Source organism: Mytilus galloprovincialis, chromosome 9 (genome assembly GCF_965363235.1).
Source record: "Mytilus galloprovincialis chromosome 9, xbMytGall1.hap1.1, whole genome shotgun sequence".
NCBI classification, from domain to species: Eukaryota; Metazoa; Mollusca; class Bivalvia; order Mytilida; family Mytilidae; genus Mytilus; species Mytilus galloprovincialis.
Window position 1 is genome coordinate 61392481 of NC_134846.1, and position 21222 is coordinate 61413702.

The 21222-nt window shown below is 31.7% G+C and overlaps 1 protein-coding gene across 3 annotated transcripts in view; it reads left to right on the forward strand.

The window, feature by feature from the left end:
* The window catches only part of LOC143045529 (choline O-acetyltransferase-like), an 81569-nt gene that overhangs the window by 36193 nt on the left and 24154 nt on the right, over positions 1 to 21222 (forward strand). For 2 of the 3 annotated variants that reach the window (XM_076218106.1, XM_076218107.1), the window contains 3 exons: positions 8721 to 8883; positions 17439 to 17633; positions 20714 to 20832. In XM_076218106.1, coding sequence (XP_076074221.1) covers positions 8770 to 8883; positions 17439 to 17633; positions 20714 to 20832 — 428 coding nt within the window. In that variant the 5' untranslated portion in view covers positions 8721 to 8769. Of the gene's footprint in view, positions 1 to 8720; positions 8884 to 10215; positions 10825 to 17438; positions 17634 to 20713; positions 20833 to 21222 lie in introns of those variants that run through there. The other variant, XM_076218108.1, reaches the window with a different exon arrangement.

Here is a 21222-nt window from a genome sequence, read left to right on the forward strand (position 1 = left end):
TGAAGGCCTCCGATAGACTGAGTGAGCATAAAATCATCGCCCACGACAAACAAGTTAAAGGTAAACTTTTCAGTACAATTACTAATAAACGTTTTGCTGTCGACCACACTGTTATGAATTTCGTTCTAGTAATGTTTGGTTCTCAATGCTCTTAACTACGGACTTTATTTGGCATTTTAAACCTATATTGATTCGAGCGTCACTGGTGAGTCTTTTGTAGACTAAACTCACGTCAGTTGCATATTCATAATTTCAATACTGGTATCTATGATAAGTTTAATTGATACGCAATAGTTTTTTTCGTAACTAAAAGACATCATTTCCTTTTAAAAAGTAATCGTGCATGTCTCCCAAGATTAAATATAAGATTGTAGTATGAATTACTGTAACATATAACTGATGGTAGTTAATTTGATCTTTTACTATTAAAAGAAATACGAATATGGAAAGTCTGGCTGCGTACGATTGATGTTGATTGTAGGTTGTAGGAATGATATACCACTGGCGTCATGCCACTCTACTTCTAAATTAAACATATACCCACACAGTGCATAAACAAACAACAAGAGCCTTTAACTCCATCGAACATATATCAAAGTAGAATACTTGCAATCTAAGATATCGAACGCAGGGATAACCAATATGTTTGGCCAAAACGAGAAGAAATATTGAAGTTTCTGTTTATCTTTAGTAGGACTGGCTATGATTTATGTTATGTGTAGGTCTGATAATGATACTTTAGTTAGTTCTATACTATAATTATGGTTTGATCGTCAGTCGTTTAAATCGGTTTATAAGATGCGAGAGAAAAGATAGCTACTAGTTTTTTTTCAATTTTTTAAGTACATTTTAGAAGGCATAAGTTAATCTGCTCGTGAAAATCATTAAATGGTTATGTAAAACTTGTCCACGTACATGTAGAATCTACTTTAAAAAATACCAACCTATATCTGTTTACAAAACCTGCTACTACTAGGGATGTGTTTATAGACTATTCACGGGGAAAACAAAACCTAAACTTGTATAGGAACTGTCTGTCGGAAATTGTTGTAAATGTAAACTTACTTCGAATAGATGTAAAAGATAATAGATAGAAATCGTGTAAATCTCTTTATGAAATAAAAAAAAGCATAGTTTTTCTGTAGAAAAGGCAAAAACATCCTAAATGGCCAGAAAAATGAAAAGGTGGAGAAGAAATAAAACATTATGAGCAATTATATTAAATTCGAAGGGACAAAACATAATACGTAATCACAACACAGAAAAAAAAGAGATGAACCATACTAAGTTCACCAAAAATCTGTAAACCATGTTTCTCTCGACAGGAAACCTCTCAAAGTAGAATCTCAATTTTCTGTTGAAAAGTAAAAATCCTATGATATTTTCGGACATGACTGTATAGTACATGTAGTTACGATAAACAGAAACTACATGTATGGTCATCTCTACCAAAGGCCATCAAGGTTAATATTGATCCTTACGATTTGGAAATTAATAATCAAGTTTACCAAGCCATATCCTCTTAAACAGCAACCCTCTTAAAATAAAGTTAAGTTATATGGGAAAGTGAAATGATTGTCGACGAACAATTAACTTAGTATGAGGCTAACGCTCAGGATAAAATTCGAACAACACGGCCCAGGCCATGTATAAATTTCCAACAAATCTTTGGCTTCCATGAATTATTTCTTAAATACACGATTGTTTGTAAAAATCCCAATGACCACACAGAACTACCTTACAGGGAAAATCATCTCGTCAAAGTCCATAAAATATTGCACAACTTTGTTATAAGAACTACGTCCCAAGAACCAGTAGGACAATACACAGCTCGTTAATAAGTACTCAAATTTCCATTGGGAATTACATAGGTCGACAATAATACATGACCTTCTAAAGATTATAGTTCAGTAAATAGTTCCATATACGAAGTCAATGCAAATCCCGTAGAACAAAACTAAACGTAGATGGAGTTAAGTGATGTCATAATTGGAGTCATATCATATAACTAATAGAAATATTCGTACATACAGTATGTTACCCTGTTGATAATTCTCCCAGGGGCTACTAATTCTAGATCATAATTCTATTAATATTGAATCTATCAATAGCAAATATTAAACATTAAACAATTGTATTATGTTCTCACATTAATGATTAATTAATCGGTTATTAGTATAGTTAATTATTGGTGTCATATGCTTACACCTGACTTAATAAGATCACATGGATGAGAGCTGTTTTCTCCTTGTTTGCACAGAATTAATGGTTTTATGATGAAATAATTCATTTGGAATGGAAACACGGTACAGATAATACCGCACATTGAATTTCATCAAAATCATTAAAAAAGTAAGTAGATAAAAAAAAAATGACTACGCAGGTCACAGTTTTCAAGCAAAACCCCGACAAAGGGATAACTGTGAATTTTTTCATAAAAATATGATCCTCAAAACTGTTTTCTGCCATTTCTATTGATATAATTCGCATTTGATTTAACCGTTTTTTATCACTAAAACTGAAATAATTTTACCGTCAAATGTGTAAAGCATTAAGGAGTTTAGCTTCCCAATGGGGTTTTGGAGATTTGAATGTTAAGTAGGTAAAAACATAGTTTTTATGTACAACCATACACGATGTAGAAATATACAAGTTGTACAGCAACCAAAGTTCAATTGTATATTTTTTTTAGTGCCAGTGTACTTTTTAACAGTTTTATTTCCGATACGTTTGTTTCTTTCACCGTGTTCTATCACTGTATAAACTTTCTTAATAAAATCAATGGACAACTTCAGGTTACAAAATATAAAATGAAAAAAAATTGGGATTAATATCAGATTTGATTTTGAGTTTCTAGCAAGTATGTTTCATAATACTGATAAAATTGAAAATGGAAATGGGGAATGTGTCAACGAGACAACAACCCCACCATAGAACATACAACAGCAGAAGGTCGCCAATAGGTCTTCAATGCAGTGAGAAACTGCCGGACCCGGCGTCCTTCAGCTGGCCCCTAAACAAATATATATATTTAGTATAGATTACTAATGTATCTAGTTTGTTAGACCATCTCCATTGTTATCCATCATTTAACCACTGATACCAAGCGACTCATTTTATTAAAATTCTTACGTTAACAGAAACCTCGTAAGTGATGATAATTTCAGAATAACTTACGAGCATTTCAATTTTTGTCGTAAGATTTTCTGTGAAAAAGTGCCTTTGACAAACCAAATAAACATAAACAAACAGTAGTTAAAGCGAAATCTAAACGTTTCCTCCTTGAACTTTAGACAGTATTTCCACTTTGTTAAGTATCGCTTTATGTCCTTTCTGATTGATTCTGCAATACAAAAATCAGACATCAATATAAAAAAGTTAACAAAATACTGTTGACGAGAAATTGAATTGTAGGTCCGGTAATAGGACAAACTAAAGTTTTGTAAACATGGATGTGCAATTACCGTTATGTAGGATGCTTTTCTCGCCAACACAGTTTCCAGACGTTCGATTGCCATAAATCAAATAAGTCTTTTTTCATGGCGAAAATGAAATATTTCGATATCGCAAATTATTCCCATAGTTTTAAGAAAATCAGATTGTTGCTAGTTCCTTTAAACAAACCTTTGAATTTTGCATCGATCTAACTATGTCATTAGTAAAACATGTACAATTAGCAGGTTCCGAAATACAATTAAAGCCTATTATTCGATAACAGATAAAAAGATACAACTGCAAAACAACAAACAAAATGTCATATTTTCTTACATTATAAAAAGATACGTAACAATAAACAAAATGACATACTTCTCTTATATAATAAAAAGATACATACAAATAGAATGAAATTCAAAACAGTGTGGCTGTGGCCATTGATTGACACATTAAATTCATCCATTGACTGGGACAATTTAGGTGAACGTTTGTATGTAACGACCACTTCTCACTATGTACTTTTTAAAGACACTTAAACTATGGGGTCACCAAAGGTTCTCAACAACTTAATAAAGTAATTCGAAAAATTAATCAGAAATAACACGATGTTTTGATTTATATCAATTATATAAATCAAAACATAAAGGTTATTCCTGATTAATTTTTCGAATTATTTTATAATTAAAGGCGTTAAGAAACCTTTGGTGACCCCAAAGTTTAAATGTCTATCGTGGGTACGTCGTGAACAGTGGTCGTTACAGACAAACGTTCACGTAAATTGTCCCAGTCAATGGATGAATTTAATGTGTCAATCAATGGCCACAGCCACACTGTTTTGAATTTCATTCTAAATAGCTTTGCGATGTCATGTCCCAAGTTTTTGTGTGTTGCTGTATATCATATTTGTTTTTCTCGTTTGAATTATTTTACATGCATGTGTCAATTCGAGGACGTTTAAAGCTAAATATGCGATATGGTTTTTGCTAATTGTTGAAGGCCATATGTTGACCTATAGTAGAGAGTTGTTTCATTGGCAATCATACCACATATTTTGTATAACCAAATAACCGTAAAGTCGTCGATAAAAAAATAAGAAGAAGTTGTAAAATTGCCAATGAGAAAATTCTCCACCAGAAACCAAATGACATAAGGTTAACAGCTATAGATCACCATACGACTTTTGCTAACGGTCGTATATGAAGAAGAAAAACAATGAACGAAATACAATTATGTTATATACAGCAACATACGACAACCACTTTATTACAGGTTCCTGACTTGGGACAGGCACATACAGAATGTTGCGGATTTTGAACAAGTTTGCGAAGCCCTACCCTCTAGCTTACATAGTTGTGTAACAATACAACATATAAACAAAATATATAAATTAATTGAAAAGGATTGACTGTCATATTGCTACAAAGCAGAAAATACAAATAACAAATCGGACGTGTCAATGTATTAATACATCCTTACAACAAAAAAGACCAATAAGTAGAGATCTGAGAGTACTCGTTGTGTTGATACTGACAACTAGTTCAATAAACACTAATAAAATAATAATGCATCTTAGACTATCATGTATCAATCACCACACATTCAATGTCCAATGGATTTAGTGTACAAACGTCATAAACAGTCAAGAGGAAAATACGACCTTGTTACATGACCGCAAGCAGTCTTCGAATGCCATCTCGATGAATAATTTATTAAATGATTCTATGCATCAAATGCACTCGAAATATTGATACCGTATAACAAGTCCATGCATGATTGATATTTTTTTAATTGTTATAGTTTGAATATACGGTTTAGTATGTTTTAAATCAAATATGTGAAATTGGGTTAACATGAATTTGACTGCTTATGCCCATTTAAATGTTCTACGTCTAAAAAATGTAAAACTAAAAAGAAACTACCACAGATCAGTCGTATAAACATATAAAAAAATGCATCACACAAGTCAACCACTATGAATATTTGGTGTGTTAAACTATTTATTCATATCTCATCCCTCACCACTTGATGATAGTGCGAAAGAATTCGTTAAGAAATCTAACGTGAACTAAAAATTATGTTTGAAATTAAAACCACAAACAAACAAAGTCAAGCGATTATTTGAAAATTAAAAAAAATATATATCAAGTTCATGTCTGCCTTAATTATGCTCACTCTTCACCCAATGTTTTGAAAGCGAAATGAATCGGATATGACGGTAATAATAGTTAGTTACAAAAACTGTATACAGTCAAAGCAAACAACCGATTTCAAAATTAAAATTTTACGAGAAATATCATTGAAAACATGTATAGAAGCGGGGTTTATTAAAATCATGTGCAAATTTTGTTAGGTCCCAATCAGAAACAATTTAGGTTATAAGAAACTCTACTCCTATGTCTCTTTTCATAAAAAAAAAATAAAAAAAAAAATGATAGTAATTCAAATTGTAAGTGTTCGTGCCTTACGAGTATTTCGTTTGTATTCATACGGGTTTATATGTAGAAAATTTATTTTACTAAAAAGAAACATATTTTAGTGCTTTCCTGCACAACAAATGCCGAAGAGGAGCGTAAAATGATAGATATGAAAATAAGAAGATGTGGTATGATTACCAATTCGACAACTCTCCACAGCAGAGACCAATTATGGGCCAAAGGTACGGTCTTCTTCATTGTACAAAGAAATCCATATGCTTTGGGTTTTAAAAAGAATTAAGTACATATCGTGTTTTGTGTTTTGTGTTTAAGAGATTAAGTAATGTTTGTTTCTGTTATCAATAATATATTAATAATCTTATTTAAAAATCATTACTAAATCAATTAAGACATTGAAGAAGTAAAAGCTATTGTGTAGAATCATTCTTCCAGTTTGTTGATGAAGTTATCCGTTTTATGGACTCCCCCCCCCCCCCCCCCCCCCCCTTTATTTAAAATTAACCTTAGAATTATACATTGTGTCTGTCACTGACATTTTCACTTTTGGTAAGCTTATTATATTACAATTCAAAAGAATCATGAGATTCAATTTACTTGTGCTATTTAAAAGATCAAGGTCATGCACACTAGGAGGGAAAAGGTGGAACATCGAATCATTCAGTTCGTAGAACCAAGCATGTAAAAACCAGTTCTCCCAGCGAATAGAAAAAGTTAAGAGCTAATTAATTTGACGGTGTAATACCTTAAAGTATTGTTAATCAGCTTGTTACAACACTTCAGAAACACCTACATAAAACCAAGATTCTTTGAACGAAGCAAAACAAATACACCGTAATTATAGCATTTGAAGGATTCGTTCGATGAAAATAAAATAAAAACCGAAAACTTTTGATGAAATCGACAACTTATGAGAGTTTCCAGGTGTAAGTATTGGTTTATCTACCTTAGATGTCATATAAAGCGCATATCAATTATTGAGCATATGTTTGCTAATCGTGACAAAAGAAAAAGAAAACGATTATTGGAATAAAAGTTCTCTAATTATAGTATTTGTTCTTAAAAGCGAAACTAACGAGTCACTTAATTGGGCATTTTATTTTCAACCATGATCTATCATAAAGGAATTTATTGCTAGGCATAGACTAAAATAAATTTAATCGTCGAAGCCATCTGTCAATAAAGTAGACGTTTAGAAGAAGATAAATGAAAATGGGTATGGTAAATGTTTAAATATGTTTGCTGAAGAATCCTAATATTTGAGACTGGAACAACTGTTTATATAAGGTTAAACTATTGTCATTTGTTAAAATTATTACGTGATTAATTAGTCTACTGATGTTATATGTTTCTGTAATTGTCTGAAATTTGGTTTATCAAGAATTCTTCAAATAAACAGATTTTGATCCATTCTTACAGTCCTTCAACTTTCCTTGTTATAGACAAATTGTAAATTGCTCTCAGAACTCTGACCTAAAGATTTTATTTAATAAACAACCATGAACCATCTCCAATTATGATACTTAGAAAATAATATTATACTTTCACAATCCTAATGACATAGTTTCAAAACTATAATTTGCGATATTCATATCAAGTAAATAACATATTGTTAAAGCATACCTTTATACAAATAAAAAGGTGTACATTAAACGTTTACTACTTGTGATACATGTATATACAATAAACAAAAGTATTGTTACTTTATGCATATTTATGTTGTTTTGATGACAGACAGACAGTCAGACATTGATATTTAATGCCAGGTTACTGCTGAACTGCTAATTTATTTGTTTGATGGCACTATAAAAATAAGAAATGTGGAAGGATTACCGATGAGATAACTCTTCACAAGAGACCAACTGAAACAGAAAAATTAACAACTTTATGTCACAGTACGGTCTTTAACGATTAGTATAACCAATTATACCGCATCGTCTGCTTTATAATGTTCTTTTGCTCTGTTTTTGTATTAGTGGGTTACTGTCTTATTGACGTGAGATATATAATTATACTCGTAGGGTAAATTTCGATTTCTAAATAAAAACTTGAAGAGGTAACGTTGATACTGATACAACCTTGAAATTCTTATCGTTGGTTGTCAAATCTAAAATATGTGGAACTATAGTAAAAAAAAGAAGAAGAAAATGGACAATTATACTTTACTGTTTACTCTATATAGATAAAACATTAAGTACCAAAATTGTATTCTTGACATAACATTATTTAGTACATGTCAAGTAGAATAAACAAATAAAGGATAATATTTGTGCGGAGCTCATAGTTATCTCTTGTATAACGTGCGATCGAAAATCAATCGATTGTGTTACATGTATACGGGTTCAATGAGGTCGAATTATTCACTTGCAAGTGAATAATTCACCAGGGATGTTTCTTTGCTCATTTAGACAAGATTGAACCAAACTGGCTACTAATAGCGAATTATTATTTCAGTATTTCACTCTTACGAATGATTGAGCCAAACAAAATCACATTCTATTTTTTTCATATCTCGTAGCTACTGCCCCCTTAAAAGAAAAACACCATCTTCACTTGGTACTTGAAGTAATTTGCAGTAGAAAACTTTTTCTTTTTTTAAATTAATGCGACAGATTTTAATCTTGTATTCATCAAAATGAATATATATATTCTATGGTCGATATGAACGTGCGGGTATATCAATATTTAATATATGAAATACAAATTCTATGCATATTTCACTACTATATTTACTTATATGTTTTGATTGTACAAAATACAATTGCTGCTAATTGCGAAAAAAAATGTTCGATATACGAACAAGCTTTATTGATGGCGAATAAATAGATCTTGTATTATTTTATTTTCCATTAGATGAAATGATGGTACAACAAACATAACTGAACTGATTGAAAGCATACATATGTTAAGAAGGTATCTTATTTTTGACAACGGAATCATGTCTTCACATGTAAGAGAGTACATTAAACGTGTGGCATCCATTGACCAGGAACAGTATCCAGAATGGAATTTACAGGTTAGTCTTGTCAGCCGATGCATAGGTATCTACTCATTACTGTAATTGAAGTGGTGATTTTTCTGCATTCGCTTCTTTGGTATATTTTGACCAGTTCATAATTTATGATGGAATCGATTCCAATGAACATCACATAAGGCAAATTCCTACTGTATTCAAAGAGAGAAATTTAATTCTAGACAGTCTAGTCACCGGTAGTTTGTCCATCTATATTATATTGTAAAACTATGTATCATGTATATTATTCCTGTAGAAATTATTCTGCTTAAAAAGACTTGATTGTTAGCTCACCTGGCCCGAAGGGCCAAGTGAGCTTTTCTCATCACTTTGCGTCCGTCGTCTGTCGTCGTTAACTTTTACAAAAATCTTCTCCTCTGAAACTACTGGGCCAAATTAAACAAAACTTCACCACAATCATCATTGGGGTATCTAGTTTTAAAAATGTGTCCGGTGACCCGGCAAACCAGCCAAGATGGCCACCATGGCTAAAAATAGAACATAGGGGTAAAATATAGATTTTGGCTCTGAAACCAAAGCATTTAGAGCAAATCTGACATTGAGTAACATTGTTCATTAGGTCAAGATCTATCTGCCCTGAAATTTACAGATGAATCAGAGAACCCGTTGTTGGGTTGCTGCCCCTAAATTCGTAATTTTAAGGAAATTTTGCCGTTTTTAGTTATTATCTTGAATATTTTTATAGATAGAGACAACCTATAAAAAGCAATAATGTTCAGCAAATTGGGATCTACAAATAAGTCAACATGACCGAATTGGTCAGTTGATCCCTTAAGGAGTAAACGCCCTTTGTAGTCAATTTTTAACAATTTTGGTAAATTTTTGTAATCTTTTACAAAAATCTTCTCCTCTGACGCTACTAAGACAAATTTAACCAAACTTGTCCACAATCATCATTAGGGTATGTAGTTTAAAAAATGTGTCCGATGACCTCGCCCGTGAACCAAAATGGCCGACATGGCTATAAATAGTACAAAGGGTAAAATGCAGTTTTTGGCTCATATCTCTAAAACCAAAGCATTTAGAGAACATCTGCTGTGGATAAAATTGTTCATTAGGTTAAGATCTATCTGCCTTAAAATTTTCAGAGTAATCGGGCATTTTGTTGTTGGGCTGCTGCCCCTGCATTGGTAAGTTTAAGAATGTTTTGCAGCTTTTGGTTATTATCTTGAATATTATTATAGGATGCTAGACTTATTTTTTTGTTAGAGAAGATTGTTGCAAAATAATTCATAAACAGATGCTCTTCGTGATTGTACCTTTTTGATATCGCATTGGTTATGCATTACAACACAGAGAGAAGTATATCGAAATTTAGTCCGAGATTACTCTGACGTCCAACGGCTGTTTTGCCAGACAAGCTGGGGCCGTGGGACGTCAGAGCTCGTCCCATATCAAAAAGTGGATATTTGCCCACCCAAAATAGATACGCTGCTTCGTCGCTTCTGGTGCCGACTGACGGCCTTGGAATTATATAAATCGGGCATCAATCTGTTCATTTTTCATTTATCTCTTCATTTATGTAAGTTTCACCTACCTGCCAACCTTTATTTTCTCATCATTAGACAGTTTTCACAGTGACCCATCGATTTCGGCATTTTGCCTTTCATTTTCAAAGATTATTACATGACCACGAGAAAACAGTGATGATTTATGCAAATGACCATAATGTAACACCTCGTTCATTTACGATGCAAGTTATCTAAATGTCCGAGAGCTTCCGATTGTAACGTGGTCGGAACTAAATGCTTCATATCGATCTCCTGTAAAGGAGGTGAAAAAATATAAATATTTGCATATTTTGAGTCTCGAGACCACGAACTGTCTCGTAACTTGACGTCCATTTGAAAGTGAAAGTCAAAATGCCGAAATCGATGGGTCACTGTGAAAACTGTCTAATAATGAGAAAATAAAGGTTGGCAGGTAAGTGAAACTTACATAAATGAAGAGATAAATGAAAAATGAACAGATTGATGCCCAATTTATATAATTCCAAGGCCGTCAGTCGGCACCAGAAGCGACGAAGCAGCGCATCTATTTTGGGTGGGCAAATATCCACTTTTTGATATGGGACGAGCTCTGACGTCCCACGGCCCCAGCTTGTCTGGCAAAACAGCCGTTGGACGTCAGAGTAATCTCGGATTATCGAAATTGTAAAACTTAACCCTCAGAAAGTATATTACTGGTCTTCCTGAGGAATTATTAATTTGAATATCAGGAACCTCATAAACTAACATGAATGACAAATTTAATATTTTGTTAGGAGAATTTAGTGATGGCAGATCTATGACAATTTCCATTTAATATTTTCACAGCTTTATATATAGACTCGGGACGATTTGGAGATATATAAAATTGTATGTTTAAATATAATTCGTCCCAATCTAGTCCAACATTATTAGATCTACATATTTCCGTTAGAATCTGAATTTGTTGGGGTAAATTTGAGACGAATTTAAAAATGCGGTGACTTATCATTTTTATTTTATTTTTGAATTTAGTATTATATCAACATATACTACGTTTTGGCAAAGTATGATCAAATCCTATCATTTTTAATTTATATTCTCGTTCCACCTTAAATCCCCTTTCCAAACACGTCAAAATGTTATTATACAAGTCACTATTATAAATAATCTACTTACTTATTACTGCTATAAATACTACTGAGCAATTCATTGGTATCTTTAACTTAGTTTTGGACACATTTTCTATATGCAGTGGTTAAAAAATAAATGAAACAACAAATTCATGTAAGTAACATGATTATTTTTATAAATTTGGAATACAAAAATTTGTTCTTTGCAAAAAATAGGTTCTGCATGCAAGTTATCGGATACTTTTTATCAATAAATTATCCCTCCGTGCAATCTCATCCTGTATAGTAGATAACAAGTTCGGAAGAAAAAAAGTTTTTTTTATATAGATCTGTAGGTAAAAATTGATTTACAAAATGTACTTTTATTATATAATTTACTTGAATACCATTGTATATAACCATCTTCAGGCATTAAAGTTTAATAATTACATTACATGTAATATGTTTCATCTCAATACGTTATTTTGATTGGCTAACAGCAATCTCGAGTCGTTCTAAACTTAACGTTCATTTGTAAAATGTAACATTCATGATGACACGTGTTTTCACAATAAACTGCACAGATAAATAAAAAAAAACTTGATGAAAATGTGTGTTCATGATCCTAGCAAAACAATGTAATTATAAGATTTGAATGCTTACACTAAAAAAAAAAGAAAAAACACCACAATAAACACACACGCCCCGACATAAGTTACAATTGGATGCACATATTGCCACATTAAATTCATCCATTGACTGGGACAATTTAGGTGAACGTTTGTATGTAACGATCACTGCTCACTATGTACTTTTTAAAGACACTTAAACTATGGGGTCACCAAAGGTTCTCAACACCTTAATAAAGTAATTCGAAAAATTAATCAGAAATAACACGATGTTTTGATTTATAACAATTATATAAATCAAAACATAAAGGTTATTCCTGATTATTTTTTCGAATTATTTTATAATTAAAGGCGTTAAGAAACCTTTGGTGACCCCACAGTTTAAATGTCTATCGTAGGTACGTCGTGAACAGTGGTCGTTACAGACAAACGTTCACGTAAATTGTCCCAGTCAATGGATGAATTTAATGTGTCAATCAATGGCCACAGCCACACTGTTTTGAATTTCATTCTAAATATGATACTTAATTTCTATCTCTTTTTATAAATTGCACTCTTTACGCAAATAAAGATTTGACCTTTGTACATTAGGTAACTGTCATTTAAATAAACAGGTTGATCTGTTGTTATTTATTTTCATAAGCTATTTTTTAAATAAATTGTTGTAAAAACTAAGTTTTTATATATTTACCGATACATTCTATAACGATCATTCTAACAATGGCACTGTCTTCTTTGTTTGCAAGTCGAAATTGTAACCCTTAATTATCAGAAAACAAAAATCGGGAAGTTCAGTCCGATATTGTCTCGCAACAATAAAATATCATTCAAACTTTAAAGTGAGAGCTACACAAAACCTATCAAACATCGGGTTGATCAAAGCGGCACCGGAAGGGTACGAAGATCCTGATTTACATGTGACACCTATCCTGTACAACCTCAGTGTTATTTGGGGATGTCACGTTCATAGAAAAGAGGAAGAGATTGTGGTGACTATAATTGGAACATATATTTGGTAACTATTTTGTAATCTGTGAAATAAATATTCCATAATGGTGAAGCAATTTATGATGGCGTATGGGTAATATTTGAAGGTCTGACTTCACCCTCACCACTTGGAAATCTTAGTTTATTGACTTAAGTGTATGCAGCAACCTTCTGTCGGGGACAGATGAATATTACAAAAGTTTAATTACATATATAAAATGGTGTAGTGATTGTCATTTGTTGCTGTATGTCATATTTGTATTTCGTTCATAAAAAACAGGCCGTTAGTTTTCTCATTTGATTTGTTTTATACTTGCAATTTCGGTGCCTTAAATAGCTGACTATGCGCATGGGGTTTTGCTCATTATTGAGGCCGTACGTACCTTTAGTTGTTAAATTTATGTCATTTCGTCTTTGATGGAGAGATAGCAATTACACCACATCTCCTTATCTCTATAATGATCTATAATCAGCAGATTTATTTTTTGTTCAGTATTGTTTATGAGAATGTATCGTCTGTCAAAGAGTAAAGAGTCGTATCGGATCCGTTTTCCGAAACTATTTGTATTGTCAGTATTCTCGACGGAGTCTCGGTTATTTTGTTTGGTTTTGTTGTAACTATCATCATTACTTGAAATTTATCATCTGTTTAAGAGTAAAGAGTCGTCTCGGATCCTTTTCCGACACTTTTTTTGCTAGTCCTCTAGAGTTGTGGGTAATTTCTTTGGTTTTTTGTATTAGTATTACCTGTCATTTATTATCTGTTATAGAGTAAAGAGTAGCAAGGATCCTTTTTTTCTGACACAACTTGTATTGTTAATTTACTTATAAAACGTAAAACCAGAATTAACAAAACAACAAAGAAGAACACATGGCCAAGATAGTCATAACCCCACAATATATCAAGCGTTAAATCAGCTTAAAGATCGCAAAAACCTCAGCCTCTAGTCTAGGCTAGATCTCACGTCTATTTACGTATACCCAACATCACATTTGATTTATATCCAAATATGAACTTTGATTGCATACAACATCTACCATTAAAACAATATACCCGAAATCATCTTTTCATATGTCGTTTTATGCAAAACGTGCGGTACAGATGAATTTGTAATTGCACAACACTTGTCTCAGGAATGGTTCATCAGATAAGCTCATAAGAACAATTTTAAAGTTTAGAAATGACAAATCTGTATACGGCTAATATATGGTTGTAAAACAAATAATAGTTAAAGTTTTCGCAAAACAATGCCTTTAGTGTCTTTGAGAATGGGTTATATAATGTAATTATCGTATGATTTACGTAATAGCCTGCTTATTATAGAAATTAATTACTTGTGTTTCCTATTTTCAATCTGGAATAGCAATATTTTGAACTAATTGAAATGACTAGAAACTAGCTGCCATTGCTTTTCATGTGCAATAGCCGCAAGTGACATATAGGGTTCATATAGACCCCTGACACCTGCGTCAATTAATTCATACCAAGTTAATGAAGCTAAAAATTGAAAGGTTCCAAAAGATTATACAACTGAAAGCTTTTTCGAATCAATAATGTGATTCCCATGGGTCATCGCATTGAATTACAGATTTAATATAAAATACTAGTCTATCTAAATAAACAATTTAAGCGTATCATTGGCGGGAAAATAAACAGTTTTTTCATCACAGTAGTCTATTAGGAATGTCATGCATATTTGACAAGGTCAAAAATTGACGAAGAGAAAGTCTAGATACTTCCCTTATTGCTTTTCAATTTAGAAAATTAATGCTTTGCTTTCAATTAAAGTAAAGCACTAAGTGTATGTCGTTTAATAAATTGCCATCAATTAACTAATCTTGGCACTTTGGCAACTTGCTGCAATATCGGGTTTAAAAGAAATATTTGTATTACTGTATAATACCATAGATAGCTTTTTTAATGTCAAGGTCTCTATGATGAATTTTTATGAAATAGAAAGAAAATTTCAAAGTATTTCTAACCTTGACGTTATCCAATGTACATTTGTAACATCTAGAAATAAGTAACAAAGAAAAGTAATTAAATATGGTTTGTTACAATAGGAAAAATAAACAATTCTTTTCGTTTTATACTTTTAGATCTTATAGTATGCCTAGTAATTTCAGACCACTGCTTAAATTTAAGTGTAGATAAGTATATCCTACTAAAGAGACATTAATCTAGTGGATACAGTGTGTTGTATATAAATTTTCCTATAAAATTGATGGAGGACTTACAGTTATACTTTTTTTTTATATTAGATATCGATGTATACATATATATATATTCTTGGTGGAGGAAAACCATTACTCCAAATAAGTAAAGGTGTGCCTTTATTGGCAGAAGTTAGAGTCATACAGAATACAGAATACAGTTTGTGGTTTGATTTTATTTGGCTCTTGTAAATTTGTTTTTGTTTGAGCGTCATTTGCTGTTTTAAATATTTTCCATTGAAGCGTTACTGATGAGTTTTGTATTTACTTAGGTTTACTTAGGTTCTTTTACTGATACAGGAACTAAAGTTTCTCTTCATCAGTCTCTATATTTAAACCTTTTCCACTTACGGTGATTGTTGCTTTATAGTCTTCGTACACTATTGTTTGATTCAACCAGTATTTGTCTAGTCTATTCTTAGATGTATTTGTGGTTGGTGATATCACTAAAATATCGGGTAGTGTATAGTTTAAACATATTTTATTTGCTTAAATGTGCAAAAGGGATGAGACACAAGTTAATCAAACTTATATAGTCTTCTCCCATAACAATTTATAACAATAGAATATTTACAAAGCATGCATACAAACAATACATTATATATATATATAAAATGAACTGTGAAGAGATGGTGTGTGATCGGGTAGTGTATTCCATGTTCTCACCACTCGTAGAGCACAGACATGTTTCCTTAATTCTGTTCTGGCTCTCTGTGGGAATATTTTCAGTCTGTTTTTGTATAATACAAAATATTAATCCTGGTATATATAATGAGGTCATTTTTGAACGGTAAAAGTTAAATTTAGTACAATCCACGTCGTCAACTATACTAACTCAAAGAAATCGAGATTCCCATATATCAACTGTACCAACAGCGGTGCATGTTTTGAATATTAAACATAGATATAGAAAGATGTGGAATTATAGGTCAAGGTACGGCCTTGAACACGGAGCATTGGCTCACACCGAACACCAAGCTATAAAGGGCCCAAAGATTACCAGTGTAAAACCTTTAAAACGGGAATGTACAGGAAACATTATTATAAGACGATTTCAGATAAAAAAAATAATTAAAACATAGACAGCATCAATAATACTAAAAAATGTCGAGAACTTTTTTTATGAAATTGAAAAACATCATTTCTAAACAAACAACACACTTAGAAGCTAGGACAGCACAGAAATCGGGAAGGACTCTGGACTTATTATATAATACTTTAAAATTGTTGGGCAATTTTCTCAATTAGTTCATCATTTGGATCGAGGCACCCGAATTAGTATTTTTATAGTTATTTTATTACTTTATCTTCCGTGTTCGATTTGTTATTTGAGAAAGCAATGATATTTCAGATCCCTCTGATAGAAAATAAAGAAAGAATAAACAGGTATTGCTTCATATTAAACATACTTTGACTTATTATGAAATTCCGTTTTCTAGACACACGTAAATACGCAGACAACAACATTGCATTTTCACTTTTAAGAGGAATATAATAGTAGGGGGGTTTAAAGATAGGACATGTAAATCTTAGTGCATTAGGATTAATTATAGATTTTTTTAACAGAAAAATATTAAAAAATTTAAATACTAAAGTAAAATGATATTTGGTGACATAGAAAATGAGATAGCACCATATATCTATTACCAAAACCATATCACGTTGTCAAAATGCGCTAATTAACTACACATAACGAGTTTAAAAACAAAGGCTAACAACCATATGTTGAAAGTCAATAATAAAAAGAATACTAGAATAGTTTATATAAATGAACTGTCTCAACAAGGTTATGTATATATAGTCATGGTGCTGAACATACGTAACAAGTCAAATTAATTGAGTTTAAATTTAAACTCTTGCAGTCAATGAAAACTAGTTTAAATGTATTTCACATAGAAAAAGACTGATTTAGTGCATGCCTTACACTTTAAAGGTAAGAACAATTACATGTGGAAACATTATATAAGTATATCATTAAAATGGAGATATTACAATGTTTGAAGTGTGCACGATACCGATTTATATACAAAGCTTGCATACATTCTCTATGTACGTGTTGTACAAGGTTTATAAAATTGAAAATGGAATAAAGGCAATATATTATGGGTACCTTATCTTTATTTTTACAGAAACCTTTACCAAAACTGCCTGTTCCCGATCTCAGTAGAACATTAGAAAAATATATCGAAATCATACAACCAATTTTAACGCCGTCTCAGTATGCTAAAACGAAAGACATCGTACGGGACTTTGGAAAACTTGGAGGAGAAGGAGAATTTTTACAAACGAAACTTAAAGAATATTCTGAAACTAAAGACAACTGGGTAAGTCACTTATGAACCAACTAAAAATTACTGTGTGTGTGATCAATGAAACAACTAAAGATAACTAGGCGAGTTATTAATGGAAAAACTAAAGATAACTGGGTTAGTTATAAATGAAGCAACTAAAGATAACTGGGTGAGTTATTAATGGAACTATAAAATGAAAGAACTAATTAAGAGATAACTGGGTGAGTTATAAATGAACCAACTAAAGATAACTGGGTGAGTTATTAATGGAAAAACTAAAGATAACTAGCTGAGTTATTAATGAATCCACTCAAGATAACTGGGTTAGTTAAAATGAACCAACTAATAAAAGATAACTGGGTTGGTTATTAATGAAACAACTAAGGTAACTGGATGAGTTATTAATGAAACAACTAAAAGTAACTGGGTGATTTGTTAACGAAACCACTAAAAAAAACTGGGTGAGTTATTAATGTATCCACGAAAATTAACATGTTTACACGATTCTTACCTTTTTTAGTGTTTAAAAAAAAAGATACTGGTTTATTCCAAAAAATGTCCTGTTTACAATTTCCTCAGTTGCCCAGGATGCGAACTCTTGCGTGTCTTATGATGCCGTACTATGTCATACTATTTATAAAGTTCATATATGTAAAGTAAACGGGGAAATGGGTCTTCTAACCTAAATTCTCTGCAGCTGACAGCTATGCTCTTTGATTATATAAAGTTTGAGTTTTCCTCTATCGTATGAATTTTGATATCTTTTAATTTTTCTCATAAAAAAACTTAAATGATAGATATTTTATATTATAGTTAATATAAGGATTCTAACATACTTTATATAACTCGAATGTGTCTGAGACGCTTCTGGATTTACTCTTTATCAGGAACGACATATCACAAAATTCTAAGACAAACACAATCGCTTTCCAATTACCCAAGATTTTCAATGTAGATATTGCATTTGTTTTCATTGATCTAGTATAATGAGGCATTCATGCTTGATGTGATTCTTTTGAAGCAGTCCAGCAAAAGTCGTAATCAAAGTCTCATTTGTTTTGAAATTGTTCATTTTCCTAAAGATTACACAATTACTACTCCTCTTTTATAAATTGAGGATCGTTAATGCCTAGTATTATTTCTATTATCCAGTAAATGATTATATGTTTAAGACAAAAGCTGGGGTTCTTCATTAGGTCAGCGATGATTATATATAGTATGTAAATTTAAGTCTGTTGTTTAAGTGCATATACTTAAATCTGAAATAATCGCATGCTATATCAAGTCAAGACGAGACAAGGCAACACTTTATCAATGTTTTTAGTTTTGTGACATTCCGTGGTTAATCGCAAGACAGATAAGCAGACATAAGAGTAAAACTATCTTCACAATACTACAAAAATTAAACAAACAAAATAAATTGCTGACTCTGCGGTATAGGATTTGCTCATTGTTGGAAGGCCGTACGTATACGGTGACCTATAGCTGTTAATTTCTGTGTCATTTGGTCTCTTGTGGAGAGTTGTCTCATTGGAAATCAAACAAGATCTTTTTTTCTTTTATATATATCAAACAGTTGCTGTTTCTATCAAATTTTCTATCTTGATATATTGGAGCGAACTTTTGTTCTAATTAAACAACTTAACCTATACTGAATTGACAAGCATCGGCTGTAAGTTTCGAAACCATAACTAATTGTACGAACTTTTTATAATATCACACATAAAAAGACCAAGCAGTAATTGTTATAAATATTGTCTGTATGAAATAGACTAAATATTTGTAACCTGTCACACGAACTCCAATACAAACGACGGGAAATGAAACAGTTAATTTAGTTAATGCGAATCTCAAGATTTCAACTACAATTCCTATCGATCTTAACGTCTTAAAGCAAAAAATATGAAAGATATATTCATATCTAGCTTGTAGATTTTACAGTTCCATGAACAAGCTCGCGTGTTCATTTTTATCTCTTGACATTAATGCTTTGGTATCAATCGATCATGGCAAAAATTGTAGGAAAATTATATGTTAAGGAAACAACTTATATAAAATGAAGGAAGCTGAATGAGAGTTAAAGGAAACATCTAAACAATACAACTTTTGGCGTCTTTGTGCTACGCTACTCAATCTAAACAGTTACAAAACCTCCGTACCATTACTTGGAGTGCATATTTGATATTGGAAACTTTCGTTTAATTTCTCTATAAACACGATTCATCCGATGTTTTAATAAGAAAATTCTCGTGCTCTATTGTAATTTATTTTTCCTAATTACCGATATATTTTTGTAATATGACATTTACTGATGTTTATCGGTTTACAGTTGTTTGATATTGGAAAATAAGTGAAAATGTAAATTTTATAATTGTATTATAAATAGGATATTGACAAGAAATTAAAACAATTTCAGACAATAATTGTCTACTCTTTTAAACTTAAAAAGCAACAGTCAGTATTATCGTTTCTCTAATTCAAGCTTGATAATTGAAAAAGACAAAGGCATGGCCGCAAATTGTTTTCAATGTATTAGTATTACAACGTTTAGTGTATTATGCCTGCGTTTCGGCTACTTTTACACGCATTAAAGAAACATCTATCGTATGGTTAACGACACGTACATTACCGGTAATTTACAAATATTATATAAATTGTTTTATTCACAATAAAATCTGGGTTTTTGTACATCTAGAGATGGGTACTTTGATAATCAATTAAATAAATCTAAGAAAAAAAGTTGAATGTGGAAGGGAGAATAATGAAACTTCATATATTTGGTAAAATTCTAACAACTAGCCTAGGCCTGATTACTAAGCCTAAACATACATGTATATTAATCTTACAATATTTTTATACTTCATCTTTTTTCCAGCAAAACTGACCGTCTTCACTAGCGTTTATGCAGTTAGGTGATGTGACTAGTCATCTAGTTTTCACCTAACCGTCTCTTAAATAACATGCATAGTCGATATACATGTATTATTGGTGTAATGTGTGACTCTTCTTTAGCAAGTTTACATAGATTTATGAACATTTGATTTATAACTTGATGCTAAAATGTGTGTTTTACTTACAAAAATTGTGAACGATATTTTTACTTTATAAATCAGGCCTACAGTTGGTGGCTAGACGACATGTATATGAAAGTACGATTACCACTGCCTATCAGCTCTAATCCAGGGATGGTGTTTCCTAAACAGCATTTTGTAGACAGAGCTCAACAGCTAAGGTAAAAACAGCTGAATTATATGCACAAATAATTTCTTTCCTTTTTAACGTCTTGTATAACAAAAACCTGACGTAAAATTAAAGGCTCTAGGACACGGCATATTTAGTGTCAGCAGGTCTTGGTAGACTAAGGATTCTTTAAGTACCTATCCCAAGTCAGGAGCCTGTGATTGAGTGGTTGTCTTTTGTTGCTGTATATCATATTTGCTTTACACTTATTTTTTATTTGTAATAATACTAGAATTTTTCTAAATATAATCTTGCAACGTTTGTATCACGTTTTTTCTTAAGCCTTTTAGCTGCGAAGTTTTTCTTCTTCATGGAACTCATTTAATCACGGGACCAGGACACAAATAAAGGCACCATTAGTATGTACTGCTGTTCGAAATTC